At 36.5% G+C, this 23518-nt stretch overlaps 1 protein-coding gene across 3 annotated transcripts in view; it reads left to right on the forward strand.

Moving 5' to 3' along the window:
- The window catches only part of ncs1b (neuronal calcium sensor 1b), an 88716-nt gene that overhangs the window by 51196 nt on the left and 14002 nt on the right, over window positions 1-23518 (forward strand). For 2 of the 3 annotated variants that reach the window (XM_087263335.1, NM_001020514.2), the window contains 4 exon segments: window positions 9171-9309; window positions 19853-19931; window positions 22178-22266; window positions 22371-22448. In XM_087263335.1, coding sequence (XP_087119461.1) covers window positions 9171-9309; window positions 19853-19931; window positions 22178-22266; window positions 22371-22448 — 385 coding nt within the window. 3 annotated transcript variants of the gene reach the window in all.

The raw sequence follows: 23518 nt of genomic DNA on the forward strand, positions 1-23518 counted from the left end.
CAACACGTGCTGGTCAGGACGGACAGTACGGTGGCGGTGGCGTATATCAGCCGTATAGGGGGTATGCGCTCTCGCCGCATGTCTCAGCTCGCCCGCCGTCTGCTCCTCTGGAGTCATCCGCGGCTGAAATCGCTGCACGCCATTCATATTCAGGCAAGCTCAACCGTGCAGCCGATGCGCTCTCACGGCAGCCTTGCATCCTGGAGAATGGAGACTCCACCCCGAGTCTGTTCAGCTGATATGGGCGCGATTCGGGGAAGCCCAGATCGATCTGTTGCTTCCCCCGAGATCGCTCATTGCCAGTTGTTCTTTCCCTGACCGAGTGCTCTCGGCACGGATGCACTGGCTTACAGCTGGCCTCGGGGCACGCGCAATACGCGTTTCCCCCAGTGAGCCTGCTCGCGCAGTTACTGTGCATGGTCAGGGAGGACGAGGAACAGGTTGCTGGTTGCGCCCCTCTGGCTCAACCGGACCTGGATGTCAGAGCTCTCCCTCGCGATAGCCCTCCCCTGGCAGTCCCTTCGCCTGGCACCCTCGCCGATCTTTGAAGAGATTTTTAGACGCGAGGAAGACTTAGGTAACCTCCGATTGCGGTGGCAAATACCGTCACTCGGGCTAGAGCCCCCTCCCCGAGCGCGCCTATGCCCTGACGTGAAGTCTATTCACTGAATGGTGTGTCTCTCGCTGAGAAGACCCCCGTAATTTGCCAGATCAGCGTTGTGCTTTCTTTACGCCGAGAGAAGTTGGAGAGCAGGCTGTCGCCCTCCACACTCAAGGTTACGTGGCTGCCATCTCCGCTCTCATAACGCTGTGGCTGGCAGCACCGTGGGAACGCATAACCTCATCATCCGGTTCCTCAGGGGCGTTAAGCGAATTAATCCACCCCGCCCCCTCTCATGCCCTCTTAGGATCTCGCAAGCCGCGTCAGATCCCTTCAATCCTCGACTCAGTGTATTTCTGTCCCTGAAGACAGCTCTGCTGGTCGCGTTGATATCGATTAGAGGGTCGGGGACCCGGAGGCATTTTTCGGTCAGTGACTCGTGCCTGTAATTGGGCTGGCTTCTCTCACGTATGAGACCCCGCCCGCGATATGTGCCCAAGGTTCCTACCACTCCATTTTAATACGAGGTAGTGAGCCTGCAAGCGCTGCCCTCGGAGGAGGCAGACCCAGCCCTTATTTATTGTCCAGTTCGCGTTTTGCGTATTATCCGGACCGCACTCAGACTTTAGATCATCTGAGCAGCTCTTCGTCTGTTATAGCGGTCGGCAGCAGGGAAGTGCCGTACCGAAATAAGTTCCCACTAGGTTGTGGATGCCTTTCTTTCACTATCAGAGCCGAGATGAGCCGCGTCCCCCGAGAGCGCGTGCGCACTCCACTCGGAGCTTCGCATCCTCTCGAGCGCGCGCACGCGGCGCCCCTCTAACAGACATCTGTAGAGCTGCGGGCTGGGTGACACCCAACACATTTGCAAGGTTTTACAATCTGCGAGTGGAGCCGGTTTCCTCAAGGGTATTAGGTAACCCTTGGTGATTGAGGAAACAATTCGGTAGGGTGTTGAAACACGCTTGCTGCGCCATTTTCCCTAACACGGAGATACGTGCGCCTTTTTATCTGTCAGTAAAGTTCCCCATCAGGTGAGCCCTGCAGATTCCTCCGTGGCCCCCAGCACTGACTCAGCGGAGGAGTCACTTGCTGGCCCACTACGTTGTAGGTCTGCCCGCTGGTCAGCCCGCGTTTTGGGTAAAGGTGCCTGCTATGCGTGGTCCCCACTAGGCGATCCCATATGCTTATTCAGCCACGGTTAAGTCCCCCCCCCCTGGGCGGACCCGTGTCTTCCCTCCCCGCTAACCACTCTTTTGCTATGCGTACTCCCCCTTTTTAGGGCTAGTCCATATGTAAATTCTGCCATTTATCCCCCCTTGGGTAACGGATGGCCTCCGCAGCGTCCTCCCTATCGGGATTGCACGCTTCCCAACGTACTGTCGTATTTTCCTAGAATTATCTAGATGCTCACGACTCCCAAAAAATATATATAAATCCGTAAAACTTCTGTTGAAGTAGGATAAATTAGGGCCAGGGACACGTTGGAGGACCGCGCCCCCCATGATGTGGGTGCGTCACGCTTGCTTGACTATCTCCTCATCGGGGGTGTTGGTAAGGTGCAGTCATTATGGCGCTTTCAATGGGCTCCCAATGCGTGGATTTTACAATCAAATCCACTTATAGTGCTGAAGTTCCCCCCGAAGGGGAACGTTCGAGGTTACTAAAGTAACCCTTCGTTCCCCGAGGAGGGGAACGGAAGCACTATACTCCGTCGCCATAATGACTGTCCCTTAGCTGTTGAAAGTCTCTTCAGCTTAAAAAGGATAGCGTCTGCTGCGCCAGGTGAGCTTATATACTCAGTTGATTGCTTATGCCGCTCACCTGCGCAGGCTTGCGCTGCCAATTCATTCTTAATTGGCCCGTTCAATACTCTTTCAGACGAGTAGCTTCTGAACCGAACCTCCCAATGCGTGGATTTTACAATCAAATCCACTTATAGTGCTTCCGTTCCCCTCCTCGGGGAACGAAGGGTTACTTTAGTAACCTCGAACGTTATCTGCAATCTCATGTTTTACACTTCTTATGCTATTCCTGTGGTTAACTGTATATTCTGGGTATTCTTTGACAGATGTTTCACACACTTACACAAAGCCCAACTTAACATTCTAATTAGCATATTACTATTATTATTTTTAAATATTTGGTGTCACTTTCACTGTTTGATGAATAGCAGGAAACCTGTTTATACTGCCTTTCCCACATTTCCCCATACATTCATTCATTCATTCATTTTCCTTTGGCTTAGTCCCTTTGTTCATCAGGGGTTGCCACAGTGGAATGAACTACCAACTTATCCAGCATATGTTTTACACAGCGGACACCCTTCCAGCTGCAACCCAGTACTGGAAAGCATCCATACACTCTCACATGCACACACACACACACACACTATGGCCAATTTAGTTAATTCATCTATAACGCATGTCTTTGGACTGTGAGGGAAACCAGAGTACTCGGAGGAAACCCATGCGAACATGGGGAGAAAGGCGACCTTCTTGCTGAGAGGACAGTGCTAACCACTGAGATATTGTGTTGCCCATCACATCTCCCCAGTTATTTAAAAAAAAATTGCCTCAAAGGTCTTTAGTTGTTTTACACCTCATAAAACGCACAATGACAATAAAAACAAAGACAAATGTACAAGTGTATTAAAGTGGTCAGCAAAGTATGGCATCTTTTCATCTCCTCATCACAGTTTACACACTTTCAATCTTTTAACACATAACTCTTACGTGCTGCTATTACTGAAATGACATGAGCCTTGCTGCTCAATATCTGATTGGCTGTCTTTTCCTAAAGCATCCAGCAGGAAAACTCTGTTTTAAACTGAATGCAGAGTTAACACCCCAAATGCAGAACTAAACGTACTCCATTTTTTGTTTATTTTTTATAACCCCAGATAAAATGCGGTGCTAACACCACTTGTGATGATTACCTGAGGTTAAGCACAGTGTGAAAAGCCTTTATGTGTTTTATGCCATAATTACTATGATTACAAGATTCCAACTAGTATAAAGTGTTTACATCCTCATAGAAACTGTACATGTAAACACTTGATTGGATTGAAAACCAAAACAGAGAGCTACTGCATGCACAAGTACAGAGAAATAAGGTAACATACACTTAAGTAAGAGGCTGTAATGATGTATGAAATGTAAAACTCAGAACTTGTAAATACTTGAATGTTTAGTCTGCTCTTTAAAACAAAGAAAATAAGCAATTGAAAGAGAATCTCTGTATGTTTCTCTGTATGAATCTCTGTATGTTTGTGCAATTATGGTAACAGAACAAATCTGATGCTTATGAAATAAACATGCCACATCACCCTGATCACATAGCTTGAATGATTTCATTTAGATTGAAAAGAATGAAATTAGGTCAATATAAATGCTAAAATTCAGCTTCGGTTTGAAAATCAAATGCATTTGCTGAAGCAACCATGAATTTTACCTTGCTTGTAAATGCTATGTTGTTTAAACTTGTTTCACAGAATTTATAGTTTTATCCCTACTGGAACAAAAATCCCGTAAACATTTAGTCGTAATACACAAAATGTCTAAGTACATTGCAAATATTGTAAATCATGTCGCTGTATTGTATATGTTGTATTTTGTAAAACAGAAATATTGTAGAACACTGATCCCAAAGGTTTTGTATTAGTCTAAACCAAAACTCAAACTTTTCTCAAACTTTTTTTACCTTTTTAACTTTTTTTACCAAGTACCTCCTCAGAAAAAAAAAGCCTCTTCAAGTACCACTATAATGACTAGTATTGAAATAAAGCGTAGTTGGTCAAATTAAGCAGCTACAGCACTCCACGGTTCGAAAACGAGGCAAAGTCATATTTATTCAATGAAATTATATTCCATACAAAATATGAAGCTGATCAATCAGTTTTTATCACTTGACTCGCGGTGCGGCATTCTGAAAAGATAAGATGTTTTCAACTGGGGGCTGGAATACGCAAGCACTTCGTGCTGCAGTTCTTACACATTTTGCTAGCCTGTGGGTTAAATTTTGGCACTCAAGTGACCGAGATGATGAAAATAAAAGATTTTTCATAATAAATGATTGTTTAGACTCAGATTATAAATAAAACTGAAATAATTAATGATTTTTTTTGTGCGGTCCGGAACCAGTTGATCTATTGACCGGTGCCGGTCTGTGGCCCAAGGGTTGGGGAACACTGCTTTAGCCCGTACAGTATCTGCTCTGCAAGCACCATGCACCCCTTTCTCTAGTTCTGCGCCAATTGAATAGATTTTTAGCAGCTGATGACGTGATGCACTAAAGTAAACATTCTAAGCACAACGCTTTGATCATAGGCTTTAGAAAACAGCCAATACTAATCACATTGGTGTTATCGTACGCATCAAATGATTAAAATTTTATTAATTTTTTGTTCTGTTACTCAGTGTTTCCTCCGCGAACCACTAGAAATAAGCCCGCGTACCACTAGTGGTACACGTACCAAAGTTTGAGAACCACTGGTCTAAACCAAATTGAGGTATGCAAACATACCCATATGAAATGCTAAATCATTTAAAATGCTGAATAATTTGAAATGCTAAATTGTGGTATGCAAACTGACCCAAATGAAATGCTAAATAATTAAAAATGCTAAATAATTTTTGTAACACAAATATTGTAAAACAGACGTCAAAATTGGTGTCAGTTCAAACCAAATTGGGATATGCAAACAGAAATCCAAAATCATTTGAAACTCTAAATTGAGGTATGCAAACAGACCCATATGAAATGCTGAAACATTTGAAATGCTAAATAATTAGCATTATGGGTTTCCTGTTCCTAGCATTTGCACACATCTAAATGCAAGACCAAAAATATCACATGAGTCTAAATTAAGAGCATTTATTGTTTTCGATGCTGACCTTAGCAGTCTGTTGGCTTGTTTTAGATTAGGTATTGGACACTTAACAGTTGGTCTGACAAGTAAACCAGCTGTACAGTAGATCTACTTGTTGAGCTGCAGAATTGACTAGGTTCATTTCATCTGTTGTTGAGGGGTATTCATTTGTTGTCAAATGTACCGATTTAGCACTGGGGTAGCACAGAGGGTCTTACTGTATGTCTCAAAATGTCGCCAAAATTGGTGTCAGTCCAAAACAAGCTGGGGTATGCAAACAGACACATATGACCTTGCTCTTAACCTGCCGCCCATGTTATAGTGTCTTCTTTCCTTAGAAAAAGGAAGTTCCTCCCTCTTATCATCAGGAAGTGGGAGAGACAACTAAGTAAAAGAGAGGCTTATGACTTAAATCTCTCTGAATCTCCATTGAGAGTTTAAGCATGTAAGTCAAAGCTGAGTGTGTTGGGCTGAGATAGGGGTTAGACCCCTTTACAGTCACATCACATATAACAGCATGGATTCCCAGAGTGCGATAAGCTGAGCTGCATTGAAAGTCTGCTTAAATGAACTTGCATAAGTGGTTATAAATTTAAAGGTGCCATAGCATGGAAAACTACATATACCTAGGCTTAGTTGACTAATAAGGGTTCAGTAAAGGGAAATGACACACTGTTTCATTCTTGTGTAAATCTTGTTTGAGCAAAAGACCACCGAAAAAACGGCAAATCAGGACATAACACCAACAGTGACATTTGAGTTGAGATTATAACTATGTGGGTTACACCAATATCCCTTTAAGGATATTTTATGGTCTTTGTCTATGGTCCCACTATAGAATTGTGGATAAGAAGTCTCATTCCAGGCTTATTGGAAATACATTCCTTAACCTACATGTTTTAGTTTAACTTTGTTTTTTATTGAAATGTATTAGTCTGAGAGCCACAGCATCAGATACATAGAATCATTAGACATTAACTGCTCCAATGTAGCTGCAGAACACAATATGCTCACATTTTCTTTTTCTCTGAATAAAGTAATACAGTTACATATTCTTGCATTAAGGGAAAAACACAAAACAAATAAAAGAATGTATATAATAATTATCAGAAAGAAATAAATAACATTATAGATAAAAGTAACACATATTAGGCCAAACAACAATACAGAAAATATATAAATAAAAATATGCAAAGGGCACAGCAATAGAAAATAAATGAATAAAAAGAATAATAATATGGAAAAACACTCTCCATTCATAACTAAGAATAGTTCAGCTGTATACTTGCATACATATACACATATTTATTTATATATTTATTATATTTAATTTTAAAGTGTAAGAGGAAGGGTTGCCAAATAATGTCAAATTTTTCAGTATTATGTTTCATGCATCCAATGTACGTAACTGGGTGGGGAGGGATTGTTCCTATTCAGTGTTATAAGTCTTTTACAAATATTAAACAAAAGGGAAGTGTATTTGATTATGTAGATGATAAGGAAGCATTTAGGGTTAAGTCCAAATAATGCTACTAGGGGTCAAGGCTCGATATCCAAAAGAAAGCATTCAGAAATTGATTTAAAAATGTATGCCCAAAAAGTGCTTAGCGCTGGACAAAGCCAGAAAGTATGAAAAAGAGTGTCTGTACTGTGATTAATGTTAGTACTGTGTTTGAATTTAAACGTACAACTCTGTCGTTAGAAAGTACGTTCTATACAGCATGAATGTGAGCAGTATGAATGGAGTTTGGATGTACTACATCCGCCATTTAGTCAACATCATGTGACCTACAGTAACTGCGTCATTTGCGTCACTTTACTCACATTTATGAATTCTCTCGTGGGGCATAATGGGATAGCACAGCGTACATGGGATGCGCACTTATGCGGTTTCGGACACAGCGGAAGACTATGTTTTGTTGTATGTTTGGAATGGCAAATTCACCAAAGAGCGCCATCTATATTTTTGTAAATCTAAAAGACATTTCTTATTAAGCATTTTGTTCAGATACATGGCCTTCTGGTACAATATATTTCCATGAGAGGACGGGGCTTGTGATAGGTTTTTTGCAATCATGTGATGATGCATGAAATTCAGATGGAGGGCAGGAAGTAAAAAAAAACTGAATGGGAGACATAAAGCAAAGTCTGTATTTTTGTAATTTATACTATAATTCAAAGGAAACATAAATAGAAAATAAGCACATATGTTGGGCATGATCATGAATAGCGCCAAGTTTTCTACTGAACTAAAATATTTGCCTGTGTTCTAGGTGGTAGATGCTGTATAAGCTATTGTTACATAAAAAAAAAAACTATACTATAGTGTTTGAAAGAATGCTATAGATAAGTACTTGAATTAAACTGTCATAGTGATTATACTGTAGTAATAAATAAATTATTCAATAGGCTTCAGTTTTCTACGCTATAATTATACACCATCATGATGCACCACAGTTTACACTAACGTCACAGTGTTTACTATGCTGCAGTATTTGGTAGCATCCATTAACAAAGAGTTGTACACATAATACATTTTACTATGTGCTTCAAAACTATGTGCTTTATTATAAATTATTATAGTTTTTTCCCCTGATTTCTTCCAGACATCACAAACACAACAGATGAAAGCATACAAAAGTGGAATGAACTATCAATATCCAGCATATGTTTTACACAGCAGATGCCCTTCCTGCTGCAACCCAGTTCTGGGAAACACACAAACAATCTCACAATCACACACACACACACACACACACACACACACACACACACACACACACACACACACTCATACACTACAGCCAATTAAGTTCATCCAATTTACCAATAGAGCATGTCTTTGGACTGTAGGGAAAATCAGAGCACCCAGAGGAAACCCATACCAACACGGGAAAAACATGCAAACTTCACACAGAAATGCCAACTGGTCCAGCAAGGACTCGAACCAGCGACCTTCTTGAGATGACAGTGCTGTCCACCAAACCACTGTGCCACCAAATTCTATAGAAAAAAGGAAACGTTAAAGTTTTTATTTTTTGCTTAGTAATGAGAAGTTCTGATTAGCATATCATACAGGGGACACCTACTAACTTTAATTTTGTATAAGTTTCATTGTCAAATCTCAAGTCTCTGTGGGGTCCAGGAAGTTGACAGATGTAGCTATGAATTATTTCTAACTGCCAGAGAGAAAACAGACTTCAGATATCTCATGAAGGAGGAGGCAGATTATTAAGGCATACAGTACGCAAGTTTGGTTAGCATGAAGATAAGTCAAGTTCTCTACTCACGGATATACTGTTCAGTTGTATGTTTTAATATGTTGAAAAATTTTCACTGCGTCTTCAATAACAAAATGGGTTAAAAAAAAAAAGAATGTAAAAGATTTTTAAAAAGATTTATTTCTGTGGTTTTATATCTTACAGTTTAAAACTTCAAATTACAAATGAGTATAAATGTAGTAAATATAAATATAGTCAAATATAAATAATAATACAAATAAATAAATATAGTCAAATATAAATAATAATGACTATAAATTCCCAATTGGAAGAAAGAAAATTGCAAAACATAAACAAATTGTGGATGAAAAAGTGATAAGATAAGTTCTTCAAATAAAAAAAAGGTTTTCATAAATACAAGAGATAACAAAGACAGTACATGACATTATAATAAACTATTTTTGTTCCTCTCCTGCAGGTATAAGGGCTTCATAAAAGACTGTCCAAGTGGTCAGCTTGATGCTGCAGGCTTCCAGAAGATCTACAAGCAGTTCTTCCCCTTCGGTGACCCCACCAAGTTCGCCTCATTCGTCTTCAATGTTTTTGATGAGAACAAGGTAAAGTGCAACTTTGTTATGGTTTTATACAAAAGATTTTCTTTAGGGTTGGAGACATTCTGTCTGTCTCATTTGATTTAATTGTTTATTTCTTTCTCTCTCTCTCTCTCCTCTCTCTCACTCTCTTTCTTCTTTTGTTGTTGACTAGTAGATTGTCTTGGTGATGGAAGCCCTAATAATATAACATAAACTACACAATTGACTAAACAAAACTTTTAAAAGAGAGTCCTTGTTTATATTTGATTAGATTTTTTTTACTTTTCCATGACACATGAAACTAAACTAGACACATGACTTTCTTATACTCTATGAGGCTTCGCACCAAAGTGGTATTGTCTCCCTGTTTGAAGTAAACAAGCTGGACGTGACACTCTTTAATTCAACAGACAGTCATTTAAAATGTAGTGATCCAAACTTACTAATGGGAACACAACTTCAACAAACTGTTGAATCGTCTTTTGGGAGGTGGTGGAAAGTATTTCATCAATGACAGGAACACTGATTTAACTTTAGGCTGTTTATGTTTAAAACACTCACGTTTAAAGTACTTTTTTTTAAAGATTTTAACGGCAGTGTTAAGCATCAGTTAAGACAATGTTAGCACCTGTTAGCTTCAATTGTGGTGTGAGATGATGTGTCTGTTTCTCATTATTACTCATAGTGAGTTTTCTTATCCTATGAGAAGACCTTGCTTCTTAATTATTCATGGGAGCATGTGCTTTCTTGTGACAGACCGGCCAAGCTATGTGAGTGCAGCCGCTCACGGCACACAGTATTTAGTCATTCATAAAGGGTCGTATGTGTTTGTTTTCATGATCCACTGGGTTTGTTTCATGGCTTTCCACGCGATGCTGTCAGGGCCACTGATATAGCCAACCTGTTTGTGTACATTTGTGTGCATTTTTGTCGGGAGAGCTGTACGAGAGTTGGAGAATGGCGGACTTCGTCTTTTATCGGTTGAGTTCATTACCATTCAGCCATATCGCCTATATCCTTGCTACTGTGTTCACCTATGTTTAAAATCCTACAGATTGCTGACAGGGTTAATGGTTTAAATAGCAGGGACCTGCTGTACTGCTATCCACTGTGTCTGCATTTAGACTCAGGGATTCAGGAGAGAAGTCCTCCTCATTCAGTGTTTATATGAACATAATTATCTTTATAAGAATATAACAAATTGTGGTTGTGTGTAGACTATATTATATGAAATTAAGAATAACCTATCATATATGTTGCAGAGCTTTAAATTGCTTATTTCTTTGCATTTTTCCTTTGTAAACTACAAAATCATGGGTCTACTTACATTTTGTGTCTGTTTTTGTCTTGAGCTGGTGAGCCAACTGACAGTTGTTCACTTCGCTCCCCTCTTTTTCCCCTGCTCTGCCGGCCATGCCCACTCTTCCCTCTGCTCACAGCGCTCCATGCCCATCTTGGAGCGTTTTTGGAAAAAAAAATCAGAGGTAGACTTGAAATGAAGGAGGGTGGTTTCATGACCCTTTAACCCTGAACTAGATTAGGTTGGTTATACAGTATGTATACAGTATGTATAACCAACACAATCTCAATGCCATTCATAGTTTTTTGATTTAGTGGCTAATTCATATGAATTTGTACAATCTTATTTGTACAATTTAGTTTGAGTTGCTCATCCCCAATGACGGTTGGGTTTAGAGGCAGTGTTGGGTGCCACGCCTTCTTTTTAAAATCATACTTTTTTTTAACGACTGAACATGTATGAATTAACCAGTAAACTGACAGAACGTAAAATAGTTTAAGTGCCATAATGATGTCTCTCATAAAGGTTCGCAATTTTACAAAGCATACAGTGATTCGAAAACACCTCTTTGTTAACTAGTGCATGAAATGCCATTGGTATACTACTAATTCTGCCTCACTGGAAGTTTTATCTTAATTTTTTTTTCTTTTTCTTTTTTACTGTTTTGCCTTATGGAAACACACGAGTAGTTTGAATTAATCACTTTTCTTAGCATATTTGCAATTGACAGGTGTTTTATTTACACTTTTGAATTGCATTTCGGGAGCTTTATCTCTGCTTTGGCAACTTTTGCTTTTTAAAATTTACTATGCAGTTTAACAAATGGTTTCTTTTTGTCGCTTGAAACAATATTTTGTAAAAGAAATTTAGTATGTAAAAAACAATATGTAAAAATCTGTAATATAGCAGTACTGGCAACTCATTCAATTGGCAACTTAACTGTTTTTGTACCACAATTTATATGACTATCCCATATAATAAAAAAAACTACTAACATAGCCATCAAATCTTAAATTTTCAACATCTAAAGTTGTTTGTATCAGAGATCAAGGTTCCATAATGCAATTCAAAAGCATAAATAAACTGAAACCCCCCATGAATTGCAAACTATTGGCAACTGCTAATTAACAGATATTTTTTGCAGTGTATATAAATCATTTATAAGGTTTCCTAGACTGAAGGCAGTTGCCGATGTTGGTAGGAGACAGTGAGAGACTTCAAGTTTTGCACGTATGTATATGTATGGAAGGTGAAAGGTTAATTATTCCATCTCTCTTGTGAATTGAGACTTGGTTCCCATTATTAATTATTCATTAAATAGCCCTATTGTGTTATCTAAGCAATCTGTAATGTGATTAGGAGCCAGTTAGCCTTGCCAGATAAGACTTGTCTGGCAGTCAAACTACTTTCAGAGATCACACACACATTCAAACAAGCCCCTGTGTTCATTTACAGATTTTGAAGGGTACCGCTGTTGGTAGTGAGATGCATTAGACTTGGCCTTTATTTGCTCTTTGTGGTAATCTCAGATTTATTTCAGTTGGAGGCTCATGAGGATGGTTCTGGAGAGGGCATTTGTCTGCTCTTGCAAAAAGCTTCAGTAATGTCTTGAACACTTTCAGGCCCTTTGCACCAGATATTAAAATATGTTTTCAGTAATTCAATCAAGTGGTCAGCTGAGCTACATTACCTTTTTCACAAGGAAAGAGTGTGTTTCTTGTGTTTTAAATTTGTCAAGACCTGGTACCTTAGTTTAATCATGCTGTACATCCACTTTTGTAATGTGACACACAAGTATCAATGAATGCACAAACCTACAGTATGTTACTAGACTTACAGTATCTGCAAGCAGGAAAGCAAGTGAATGAAAAGCATGTGCATAAATTTCACTCTGATCATAAAAACCATGTGTTGGAACATTGCAGCAAAGTATAGTGTGCTGCCATTTGAAAGCAAAGTGGAAGGACTTCACATTTTTGCAAATTTGAAATGTAATATCAATGTGTGATCAATCTAGGCTGCTTCCTGGAGCATACAATCACTCCAGTGTGATTAGAACATTCAGCACAAGTGATCAGCTGCTAAATTCAAATGCGCTTTTCCACTATGGTTTGCACGGTGCCAGTTGTGCAGTGCACTTGTCATGATTCACAATTTATCATTTAATTTATATATTAGCAAAATATTTTTTTTTGTTTTGTGATAATAATACTATAGTAATAATTATATTTTTAGTATAATTGGATCATGTGCTTTATTCACATCATATATACAGTACACTGCTTGTTAAGTTACTAGAGCATTTACTCTATTCTTCAGCCAGTTAAACAACCACTTACTTTCATATGTTTCAATTTAAAGTTTTTCAAAATAGAAAACATTTTGTTGCATTAGTATTTAACACTATTATCGTTCATTGAATTTAGATCCGATGCAGGCCTGGTAAACATGAAAGAGACGTTTAAAAATAGAATCAATACCCAAAATATCATTAGTGAGCTAATATATTGAATAATAATATATTTAAAATCTATTTTAGTCCATACTTACACAATAGCATCACACATTCGCTACCGATTTGTTTAATGAAATACATGTGATTTATATAAATAGTGTAGTTTTTGCATCTGTTACTAACAGGGCTAATATATCCTTAATGATGAGCCAAACCTGGCTTGATCGCTGTGTGCAGTTTCAAAGAAATACTAAACCATTATGACCATGTAACATTTCAGACAGATAATATAAAAAGCAAGTGCAGACAAGAAGGTAATGTTTTATGTTGTGGAAAACTAGTCAGACCACAATGAAAAGCATCATTAAAAGTGAGATAAAAGGTGGTATAAATGGCAGTCGTCCAAAACGTAGTGCCTGAAATAGTGGAAGCATTGTAGGGCAGTACCAGTAACTTTTGTTATTGTTCTCCATGACAGACTACATGAGACAGTGAAAGCAAATACACTTCACTAATGTGACTTATATGGAAGGGTGGCAAGAAATTCAGTCACCTAGAGTTTGCCTGAGGTGAATAGGAAATGCAACAATTTGGTTTAATGAGATCTTGTGGTCTGTGTTTAAATGAAATGCATGCTAGATACAGGTCTACAGAAGGGAATTTGGAAAGATTTCTAATAAAGGTAGTAGTTTAAGCTTGATTCATGTTCCATCAGCAAACAAGATAATTTAGCATTAGCTATTGTATTCTCAGTTACATGTAAATAATAAAAATAATTGTAAAATTAATTAGATTTTTGTTCAATAATTTGTTTTTGTATTTGTATATTTATTATTTTCTGTTATTATTTATATGTGAGTTATGTTTTTTTCTATGGTCTCTATTGAAACAGTTCAAATCTGATAAAATATTTACTACTCTGATACCTATATTAGGGCTAAATTGTAGCATCGACACACTGTAAAATCCAAAAAGTTAAGGTAACTCAAACTATTTAAGGAAAGCGATTGTAACAAACCATTTAAGTTCAAAAACTAATCATAATGAGTGCTGTAGACTTAATCCATTTGAGTAAACAAATCAATTTGAGCACAGTAAACCCCAATAATGAAGAGAACTCAAACCAACTGAGTACTGTAAAACTCAATAAGTTAAGGCAACTCAAACCGTTTGAGGAAACCGATTGCTACAAACTATTTGAGCTAAAAAACTAATCTATATGAATACTGTGATCTTACTCCATTTAAGTTGAAGTGATGAGGTATTTAATTAACTAATTACCTGCAACGTCGAGTTTAAAACTCTTTTCCAATGAGTAGAATTAACTTTGAGTAAATTTTGAATTAACTACACTGATAATTTTTTACAGCGTATCGCATTGTGCGAATATGCAGTAGTCACATTGAAGAATCTGAGTTGTGATTATAATTAACCAGGAAATAGTTTAACAGCAATACAAATTAACCATACTTAAGTGAACAAGCATATTTTAAGGCATGTGGCTGTGTAAGATTACAAGCTCATTTGAAAGTGCAGTAGGTGATCTGCCAAAATGCTATCTGTTAGCATAATATCTCTGAAAACACAGTCTGAAATCACGAACACACCTTACAGATGACACCACTAGACCATTTTGAAACCTTTATAGTACTTTTAATGCTACAATTCGGAACAAAAACTGTATTATACCTAGCACGTTTTCAGTTGTGTAGCAAGCAAAACTTGTCATAATGTGCAATATTTCATGCATGCAAGGATCGCTGGTCTTACTCTCTCAAGCCCTTTGTCCTAAAGTGTATGCTTAGTGGTTGGCCAGTGGAGTGTATGAATGACACTTATTACTAAGCCATACTTACATGCTAATTCAGACCGAATATTCAATGCAGCATGGTAAACAATATAGGGAGCATGTCAGAGGTTGTCATTAGCTATGTTTCCATCCCATGCGCATATGATCATGAAAAAATGGTTGATGGTCACGCCAAGATGCGCATAAATTTTGAAAATACGCATAAAAAACTTTTCATTTCATAGGAAAAGATGCACATAAACTACGATGGAAACACTTTTACCGCACAAACTCCAGCATGCGTATTAAAAAAGGTCATGTGATTTTGTTATAAGAGATCATGTGATGATAAAAAATGTGTGTGAACAGACAAACCAGCAGGCTGAGCACATTATAAAACATCTGAAATCTTGTTTTGGTCATTTTTAAAATGCCTTACCGTTTAAGTATCAGTGTTATTATATTATTAATGACCTTCAGAATCAAGAGCATCTGTTCTCCGTGTCTGAAACCTTCAAATGCCACTGCGCGTGCACTTCATGGCAGGATTTGCCTTCTGAGGCAGATGAAGAAAAGATTGATACAGATTTTCCTACTGCAGCAAATTCAGTTTTCACTGTTGATATTTGGCGGCAGTTAAGCAGGAAGTGACGATTTTGTTAGCTTTGACTCGTTGGATTGAAAAGCTGCTTCATTCGCACGTCTTTTATGTGATAATCTAGTTTTGCTCATGAAGTTCGCATTTTTCGATGGAAAAACAGCTATTGGTATTGTGTGAATACAAAACCAACTTTAGCTCAGTAAAGTTCAAATCTACCTCAGAATTTTTCCTAAAAATGCTCTAAGATGGGTGTGGATCTCTGTGAGCTGAGGGAGGAGTGGGCATGGCCAGCAGGGGGAAAAGAGGGGAGCGAACAACTGTTGTCAGTTGGCTCACAAAATGAGACACAAACCATGAAAAGACCCAAGATTTTATAGTTTACAAAGTTAAAATGCAAAGAAATAAACAGTAAGTAATTTAGTGTCCTTCTACATTTGTTATTCATAATTTCATATACATATAACCACAATTTGTTATATCATCATAAAGATAATCATGTCTATGCTAAATACTATAAATGAGGAGGACTTCTCTCCTGAATCCCCGGGTCTGAATGAAGACACAGTGCATAGCAGTGCAGCAGGTCTCGTGTTGTCTGTTCCAACCATTAGCTTTGCCAGTAATCTGGAGGATTTTAAACATAGGCGAACACAGCAGCACTAATGTAGGCGATGTGTCTGAATGGTAACGAACTCAACTGATAAAAGACAAAGTACGACATTCTCCAATTCTCATACAGCTTTCTTGACAAAAATGCTTGCTGCAAACCAACAGCTTTGCTGTATCGGCCCTGACAGAATCGCAGGGAAAGCCACGCAAGAAACCCTGTGGATAACAGAAACAAATACATACAACCCGTGTCATACACAGACACGGTCTTACCCAGTCATTGGGTCTTACAGCTTTGCAGGTCTGCCTTGCCTTTGGAAAGCATTTGCTCTCATGAATAATTAAGAAGCAGGGTCTTCTCATAGGATAAGAAAACTCTACTATAAATAATAATGAGAATCACTCCACTAGCAGATTCGCAGTACATCATTTTTATCCCGACCCAAAAATTATTTTAATCTCAAAAGATAAAATTAGCTGACAAACGCTCAAAATTATCCAGTTTTCCCCACTATTAAAGCTAACAGGTACTATTAAAGCTTCCCCACTATTAAAGTTAACGTTGTCTTAACTGATGTTCAGCACACACAAATCTGTTACAATTTTTTAACTCCAGGGTGTCGTGAACCTTTAATAAACGGGTCTACAGTGTAGGTTTAGTAATAAAATTCAAATGTGTTTATAATGTGTTAAAATGTGTTTTTAAACCTTTTAAACCCTTGTTTCTTTACCAGCTAAAATAATGTATCATATGTTATGCTATAGCGCAAAGTCATCTGTGAAAATGCAGGGCAGTGAATGCTTTTTAATAGATTTTTCTCCCTGCTTGTCTAGAATGAGCCCTTGATATAGTCTAGTTGCTGACAAGCATAATTACAGTTTTACATGCTATTTTGTTCTCTGCAGGTCAAGAACAGTTCAGTCTGAGACAATATATTGCAAAAAGAAATAAACTGCTAATCAGTCAGGGTCACTTGTGTGTTAAAGCTTATTAGTAGAACAATGCTTGGTGGGATCATTTTGTTGTCATTGTAAGTGCCTCTTCAGAGCTCCCTTATGCCCACCAGCTCCATCTGAAGATGACAGAATACACAGTGCCTAGTCATGAATCATACAGCAGGGTTTAAACAAGCACATTAAAATGTTTTACAATTTGAAGTTTTAAGGAAGGTTTTGTATGTTTTTTAAAGCTACAGTACACAAAACTTCGATCATTAAGTTAACCAAAGCTCAAGAAAAATACATGGCTTTTATTTTTTAAGAAGTTTCACAGCAGTTTCAAAGTGGAATGTCTAGTGAAGGGTGCTAGCAATCATGTTTTGTTTTCTCAGAAACAGCTTGTGTTGGTTATGTTGATTAATTTATGCATTTTTCTTCAATTGAGCAATAATATAGTCAGTGAATGGCATTACAATCTTAGCTATTTATTTGATCTGAAAATATCATACCACTACTATATGCAGTTAGTTAACATTTGCTGAAGGATCAATATAATTTTTCTACATAGTAAATGACTTACAGATTACAGGTCAACTATAGGTGCATGTGTGTGTTGTATGTAAGTGCATAAAAAAATCCTTTAATACACTATAGGTCATGGTCATTTGCCAAGTTATAGCCTACACTGCAAATTTTATATAGTAGATTTAACTACCCTAGAGTTCAAATTAACACTCCCTTAGTTTATATAGGGACCACTATAAAAGTGTTAAAATAACTTATGAAAGAGTTAACATTATCAACATTCAGAGAGTGTTAATTAGCAAACTCTTATAGTGTAAAATATTAACACCACAAATGTTCATATGAACACCACTCAGTGTTATGTGCTCGTAAGTAAAATTTTCAACACTGCACAGAAATAATAATATATCTTGTTTAATATCGGCAACAATTTATTAACTATTTGGTTAATGTTTAAGGAAAACAATTCAAAATAGTCAGAAAACGTATTTTCTTGTTTTTTAACCAAACAGAGCAGTTTTAAAACAGCTTTATTTTCTTTAGTTTTAGTGTAGCTAGTACAGAACAAAATAAATATGAAAAAATATGCTTTTTTGTGAGATATTTCAAACTAACGCATGTATAACGATGGTTAAAAACTCCTGAAAAAATCCTCCAGGGATATTGCTGCCTAAAATCCCAGATGTAGTAGTCAACACTGTACTAGTGTTAGATACATGTAACTCTTTATGACAAGGAGGCAAATCAGCTTCTAACACTGAGAGGGTCATTTTATCTTTATCTAACTCTAGAATTTTAACACTTTACTCTGAATTACCACTACACTTGAAATTAAACACTAATGAATTTACTGTGTAGTAAAAACTAGTTTTGCTTTTTTGCAGTGCAGCACTTGACCAATTTTGTATTTTTTTTTCAATTGTCCCCTAGTCTCTGCACTGAACCATCAGTCATGCAGACAGAGAGGGCACTTGTGTGAGAGAGAGATCGTGTGTGTGCAAATGGCACAGGCATATCTAATAGATTTATAACATATAGCTACCTCTTTGCAAATAATTTGGAGCATATTTGCGAGCTGGTTAATGCCCATCAGTTCCCTGGGGAAGCACATCAGTGTGTCCTCCAGATTATGCAAAGGAATGAAGGCTTTGTCATCTTTCACTGATTTATGATTTCTGCTGAAGTTTATGTGTTCATTTCTAACTGTGATCAAAACTGTTCAGAAACTACATGTGTGTGTTTAATAATGTTATTGCACTTTTATTTGCACAATTCATTTTTCAATTCAAGTTATTACTTTTTAACAAACCAACAGCATTCCAACAACATTCCAAGTTCCAACGGCATCTGTTCTTTTAGTGCACTACATGTTAAAATGCACTAGAAGCCTATGTGTGGGATAATGTGTATGTGTTTATTAATATTATTTCACCCGCTTCGAATGTTATTACTCAAATGAATTGGCATTATCAGTGGTTATCAGCTGATAGATATAGTGGCCGTCTAGTAGGTGCAGAAGGCATTCATCCACATGTTTAATCAGCTATAGACCACATACGGCTGTGGGTGAAAGTTAACAAGAATTATTTATATTATTTATTAAATTTCCTATTAATTGTATTTTATTCACGTCTACCCCAACCTAACTTTAAACCCAACCATCACAGTAATGTAAAAGCTGGATGTGGAGTCTTCTATATTAATATAGCTGATTACCCATGTGGATGAATGAAAACAGCCTTTTGAGCCTACTAGTAGGCGCATAAGGCCCCTACTTGCCCATATCTATCAGCTGATAACCACTGATAATGCCCATTTAATCGAGTAATAACATTCAAAGCTGGTAGTTTTTTCATATTTAACATTTTTCTTTGCAAATGTCTTTGGATATTTAACAGCAGAATGTGTCATGTAATGGTTAAAAGTGGCAGCATGTAGCCCTGAGGAAGAGCAGAGGGTGGGACAAGAATAGCAGCCCACTGGCCCATTTTACCCTGCCAATCAACAGAGAGCCTCTGGCTAACACTTTACAATAAGCCTATCTACTTTAAAATTAGTGCATTAGTTACCATGGACAAACTAAGTTTTTACAGCATCTTTTCTTTTAGCATTCCCTTTTAGCTAATTTACAATCTTGTCTTAACACACACAGATGGTTGTGTTAAAATGCATTAGATTAGATTTGTAGGAATGCATTAGATTTGAAGATTACATTAGATGTGTGGGAATAAATTTTAAACAGAATAATACATTTAATGATAATATTAACTTATATTGAAAGGTTTTTTGTATTTTTGGTGGCTAAACAATTTATTGGTAATTTAATTTCTGTTTTTTTTTCTTCTACAGGATGGACGAATTGAGTTCTCTGAGTTCATTCAGGCTCTGTCTGTGACCTCACGTGGGACTTTGGATGAAAAGCTTCGCTGTAAGCAAGTCTTTGATTAATAAAAGCTCATTCATGTGAGATTCAAATAAAAAAAATGACATTAAGTTGATTAGTAATTCATTAAGTATTAGAAGCATTAAAATTCACCATTTCTGCATTTGCGATGTAAAATACACCAAGCCCAAAAATATACAAAATGCTTTAGATTTTTATATAATATAGAATGTTATAGATTTTCTGTTTGAGTTATTTTGAGGTGTGCTTTTTTAAAAATATCTTTATTTAGCTTTCATACATTAACATTTACGCTTTGGTTATTTTAGAATTTTAGTATTGGATATAATTTAAAATAATTTTATTTTATTTTTATACGTCCCTACATAGGTTATGTAAAACAAAAAGTATTAGTTGTTTTAAATAGATTTTCTGTTTTAGTTTTTTTGAGGTGTGCCATTTAAAATACATAATAATAATAATAATAATAATAATAATAATAATAATAATAATAATAATAATAATAATAATAATAATAATCTTCATAAAGCTTTTATATACATTCACATTTAAGTTTAGGTTATTTTAGGATTTTAGTATTGTATATAACTTTACTTCCAAGTCGCTGTATTTTATGAAATATTAGTTTCTTTCGAAAAACATGTCACTTGGTTTCATATTTTATTATCAAATGCCAAAATGTGGTGTGGCATGAAATATTTTGAGGCCATTGGGCTTAGTAAAGTTCATCAAAAGAAAAAGTGGCTCAACTTTAAACACCAAAGTAATTTCCTCTCTGAAATTAAACAGATGCTTTCACAAATATGTTTTGGGTACCTCCTCTTCCACTGTCTTCACCCCAGGCACTGACCTTTGTTTGCACTAGGAGTTTTAGGATTGCCTCTTTATGAGAGGAATGAAGTAGGACTGTATGGGTGAGACATCCAGGAGTCCTGTAGTAAAGACAAAACCATAGATGGCAAGATGAAAGAGTCACTCCTCACTGTTATAATTGCTGTGCAATTTTTGGGCTCATACAAAGCAAGCCTTTATCTCTGGATCCTGCATCCATCATTCGTTGCAGTGCTGATAAGCTGATAAGATGTCCTCGCTCTGCTAACTATGCTTTTCAATTTATAATTGCTAGAAATGAAATGTAAGAAGTTCAACATTATTTACAGTGCTGCTTTTTCAGGGTTTCTATTATGCTGAGTGGAATGTGAATGTGAAATGTGGAAATATGTATGCTATACAGTTTCTATAAATATGGTACAATACATGTTTTTAAAGCATTGGAGGTTAAAAAAAAAGAAAAAAAAAAACATTATGAAAATGGTTATACAGTTGAACTCAGAATTATTAGCCCCCCTGAAATATTCCCTACTCTGTTTAAGTTTTACCTTAATTTCTGTTTAACGGAGAGAAGATTTTTTTCAACATATTTCTAATCATAATGGTTTTAATAACTCTTTTATAATCACTGATTTCTTTTATCTTTGCCATGGTGACAGTACAGGTAAATAATACTTTACAAGATATTTTTAAGACACTTCTTTACAGCTTAAAGTGACATTTAAATGCCTAACTAGGTTAATTAGGTTAACTATGCTGGTTAGGGTGATTTGGCAAATAATTGTATAATGATGGTTTGTTCTGTAGACTATCAAAAAAAAAAAAAAAAAATTGCTTAAAGGGGCTAATGATTTTGTCCCTAAAATGTTTTTTTTTTTTTTAAATTAAAAACTGCATTTATTCTAGCCGAAATAAAACAAGACTTCCTCCAGAAGAAAAAATATTTTTAGGCATACTGTGAAAATTTCCTTGCCCTGTTAAACATCATTTAGGAAATATTTAAAAAAGAAAAATAAATTCTAAGGGTGGCTAATAATACTGACTTGGACTGTATATACTTTATATATTTATGCTCATCAAATGTCTTTTCTTCGTGTTTTATATATTATAGTAATATTCATATAAATATTAATCTGTATATACATTCTGATAATATTAATAATGAATAATATTAATAATTATATCTTTATATATTTTATTCATTTTACTAAGCTTCTTACATTTCAGTTAGTTGGCAAAGGAAATTTGAAAAGTCCTACAGTTTTATTTTAAATTTAAAATAGTATTAATGTTACTATGTATTTTATTACATTTTTAACTAAACATATTTAAAAATATCTATTTAAGAAGTAGTTTTAAGTGTTTCATGCTCTGTTTACTGAAAGTGTAATAATATTTCTGCATACACTCACTGTTGCACTTCTTATTACACGCTTTAGGGGCCTTCAAGCTTTATGATCTTGATAACGATGGCTATATCACTCGTGATGAGATGCTCAATATCGTTGATGCCATCTATCAGATGGTGGTAAGTCACTTCATTTCAGCTGTAATTACAGTCAGAGCATAAATCATTTGCTTAATGAGCAAAATATCTCTGAAATGACTCTAATATCTTTTTTGTTTTTTAAGGGAAACACAGTTGACCTTCCTGAAGAAGAAAACACACCAGAGAAAAGAGTGGATCGCATTTTTGCCATGATGGATAAGGTATGGTTACTTTTTTTTGTTTGTTATTGACTCCAATCACACTGATCATACTAATAAGTCAAACAAAAATCTAAAATAAAGTGATTATTAAAGTGATAATTCACCCAAAAATGACAGTCCAAACAGTTAATGATCCCTTTTGGTTTCCATTGTAGGGAAACAGAGCAAATAGTCAGTGGAGATTGTCAACAGTTTAAAATAACTCTAAATATAAGAAAAATAAGACTAAAGTCCTGTTCTCACTAATGGTGTTAGATTAAACACTTTGTGCTGAAAATAATTCTGAATGTAAAATACATGTAAAACAGCAGAGGTCAGACCATAAAGATGTGGTGAAACTATATCATTGAGAACATTTTTTTCGTATGTTATAAATAATAAAACACTGACAGCCATTCAGAATCCATTCAAATATAAATGGCTTGTGTAATTTAAAGCTATACAGGTGACATCCTGGAGAAGCACGACTTGATGTTAAGCCTTTTTTTCAAAGATTATTTAAAGATAATGACTAGCTTGGAAACCATTTTTTATAATATGGTAAATAATAATAAAAATTCACAGATTTTGGCAAATTAATGAATTACAGTTGACAAATTGAAGAATAAAAATAAAAGTATACCTCAGGTATCCAGTGTTAGTTTCAGCTGGAGAGGTGCTCTAGAAATGTAGCATTCTGGGGCCATCTGCTTGTTACATGGGGATAATGAAAAAAAAAAAAGTAAAATTTAATAATTAACAGATACCTGTAGTTCCCCTTCGGGGGGAACTTCAGCACTATAAGTGGATTTGATTGTAAAATCCACGCATTGGGAGGTTCGGTTCAGAAGCTACTCGTCTGAAAGAGTATTGAACGGGCCAATTAAGAATGAATTGGCAGCGCAAGCCTGCGCAGGTGAGCGGCATAAGCAATCAACTGAGTATATAAGCTCACCTGGCGCCAGCAGACGCTATCCTTTTCGCTTCAGAGACTTTCTGATCGAGTCGATGAGGGTTCCTCCTGCTGTGACCAGCGATTCTGAGCGAACGAGAGCATTCTCCCGGTCCAGAGTGTGTACACGCAGTGGCAG

This window comes from Danio rerio, chromosome 8 (assembly GCF_052040795.2).
Source record: "Danio rerio strain M-AB ecotype USA chromosome 8, GRCz13ab, whole genome shotgun sequence".
NCBI classification, from domain to species: domain Eukaryota; kingdom Metazoa; phylum Chordata; class Actinopteri; order Cypriniformes; family Danionidae; genus Danio; species Danio rerio.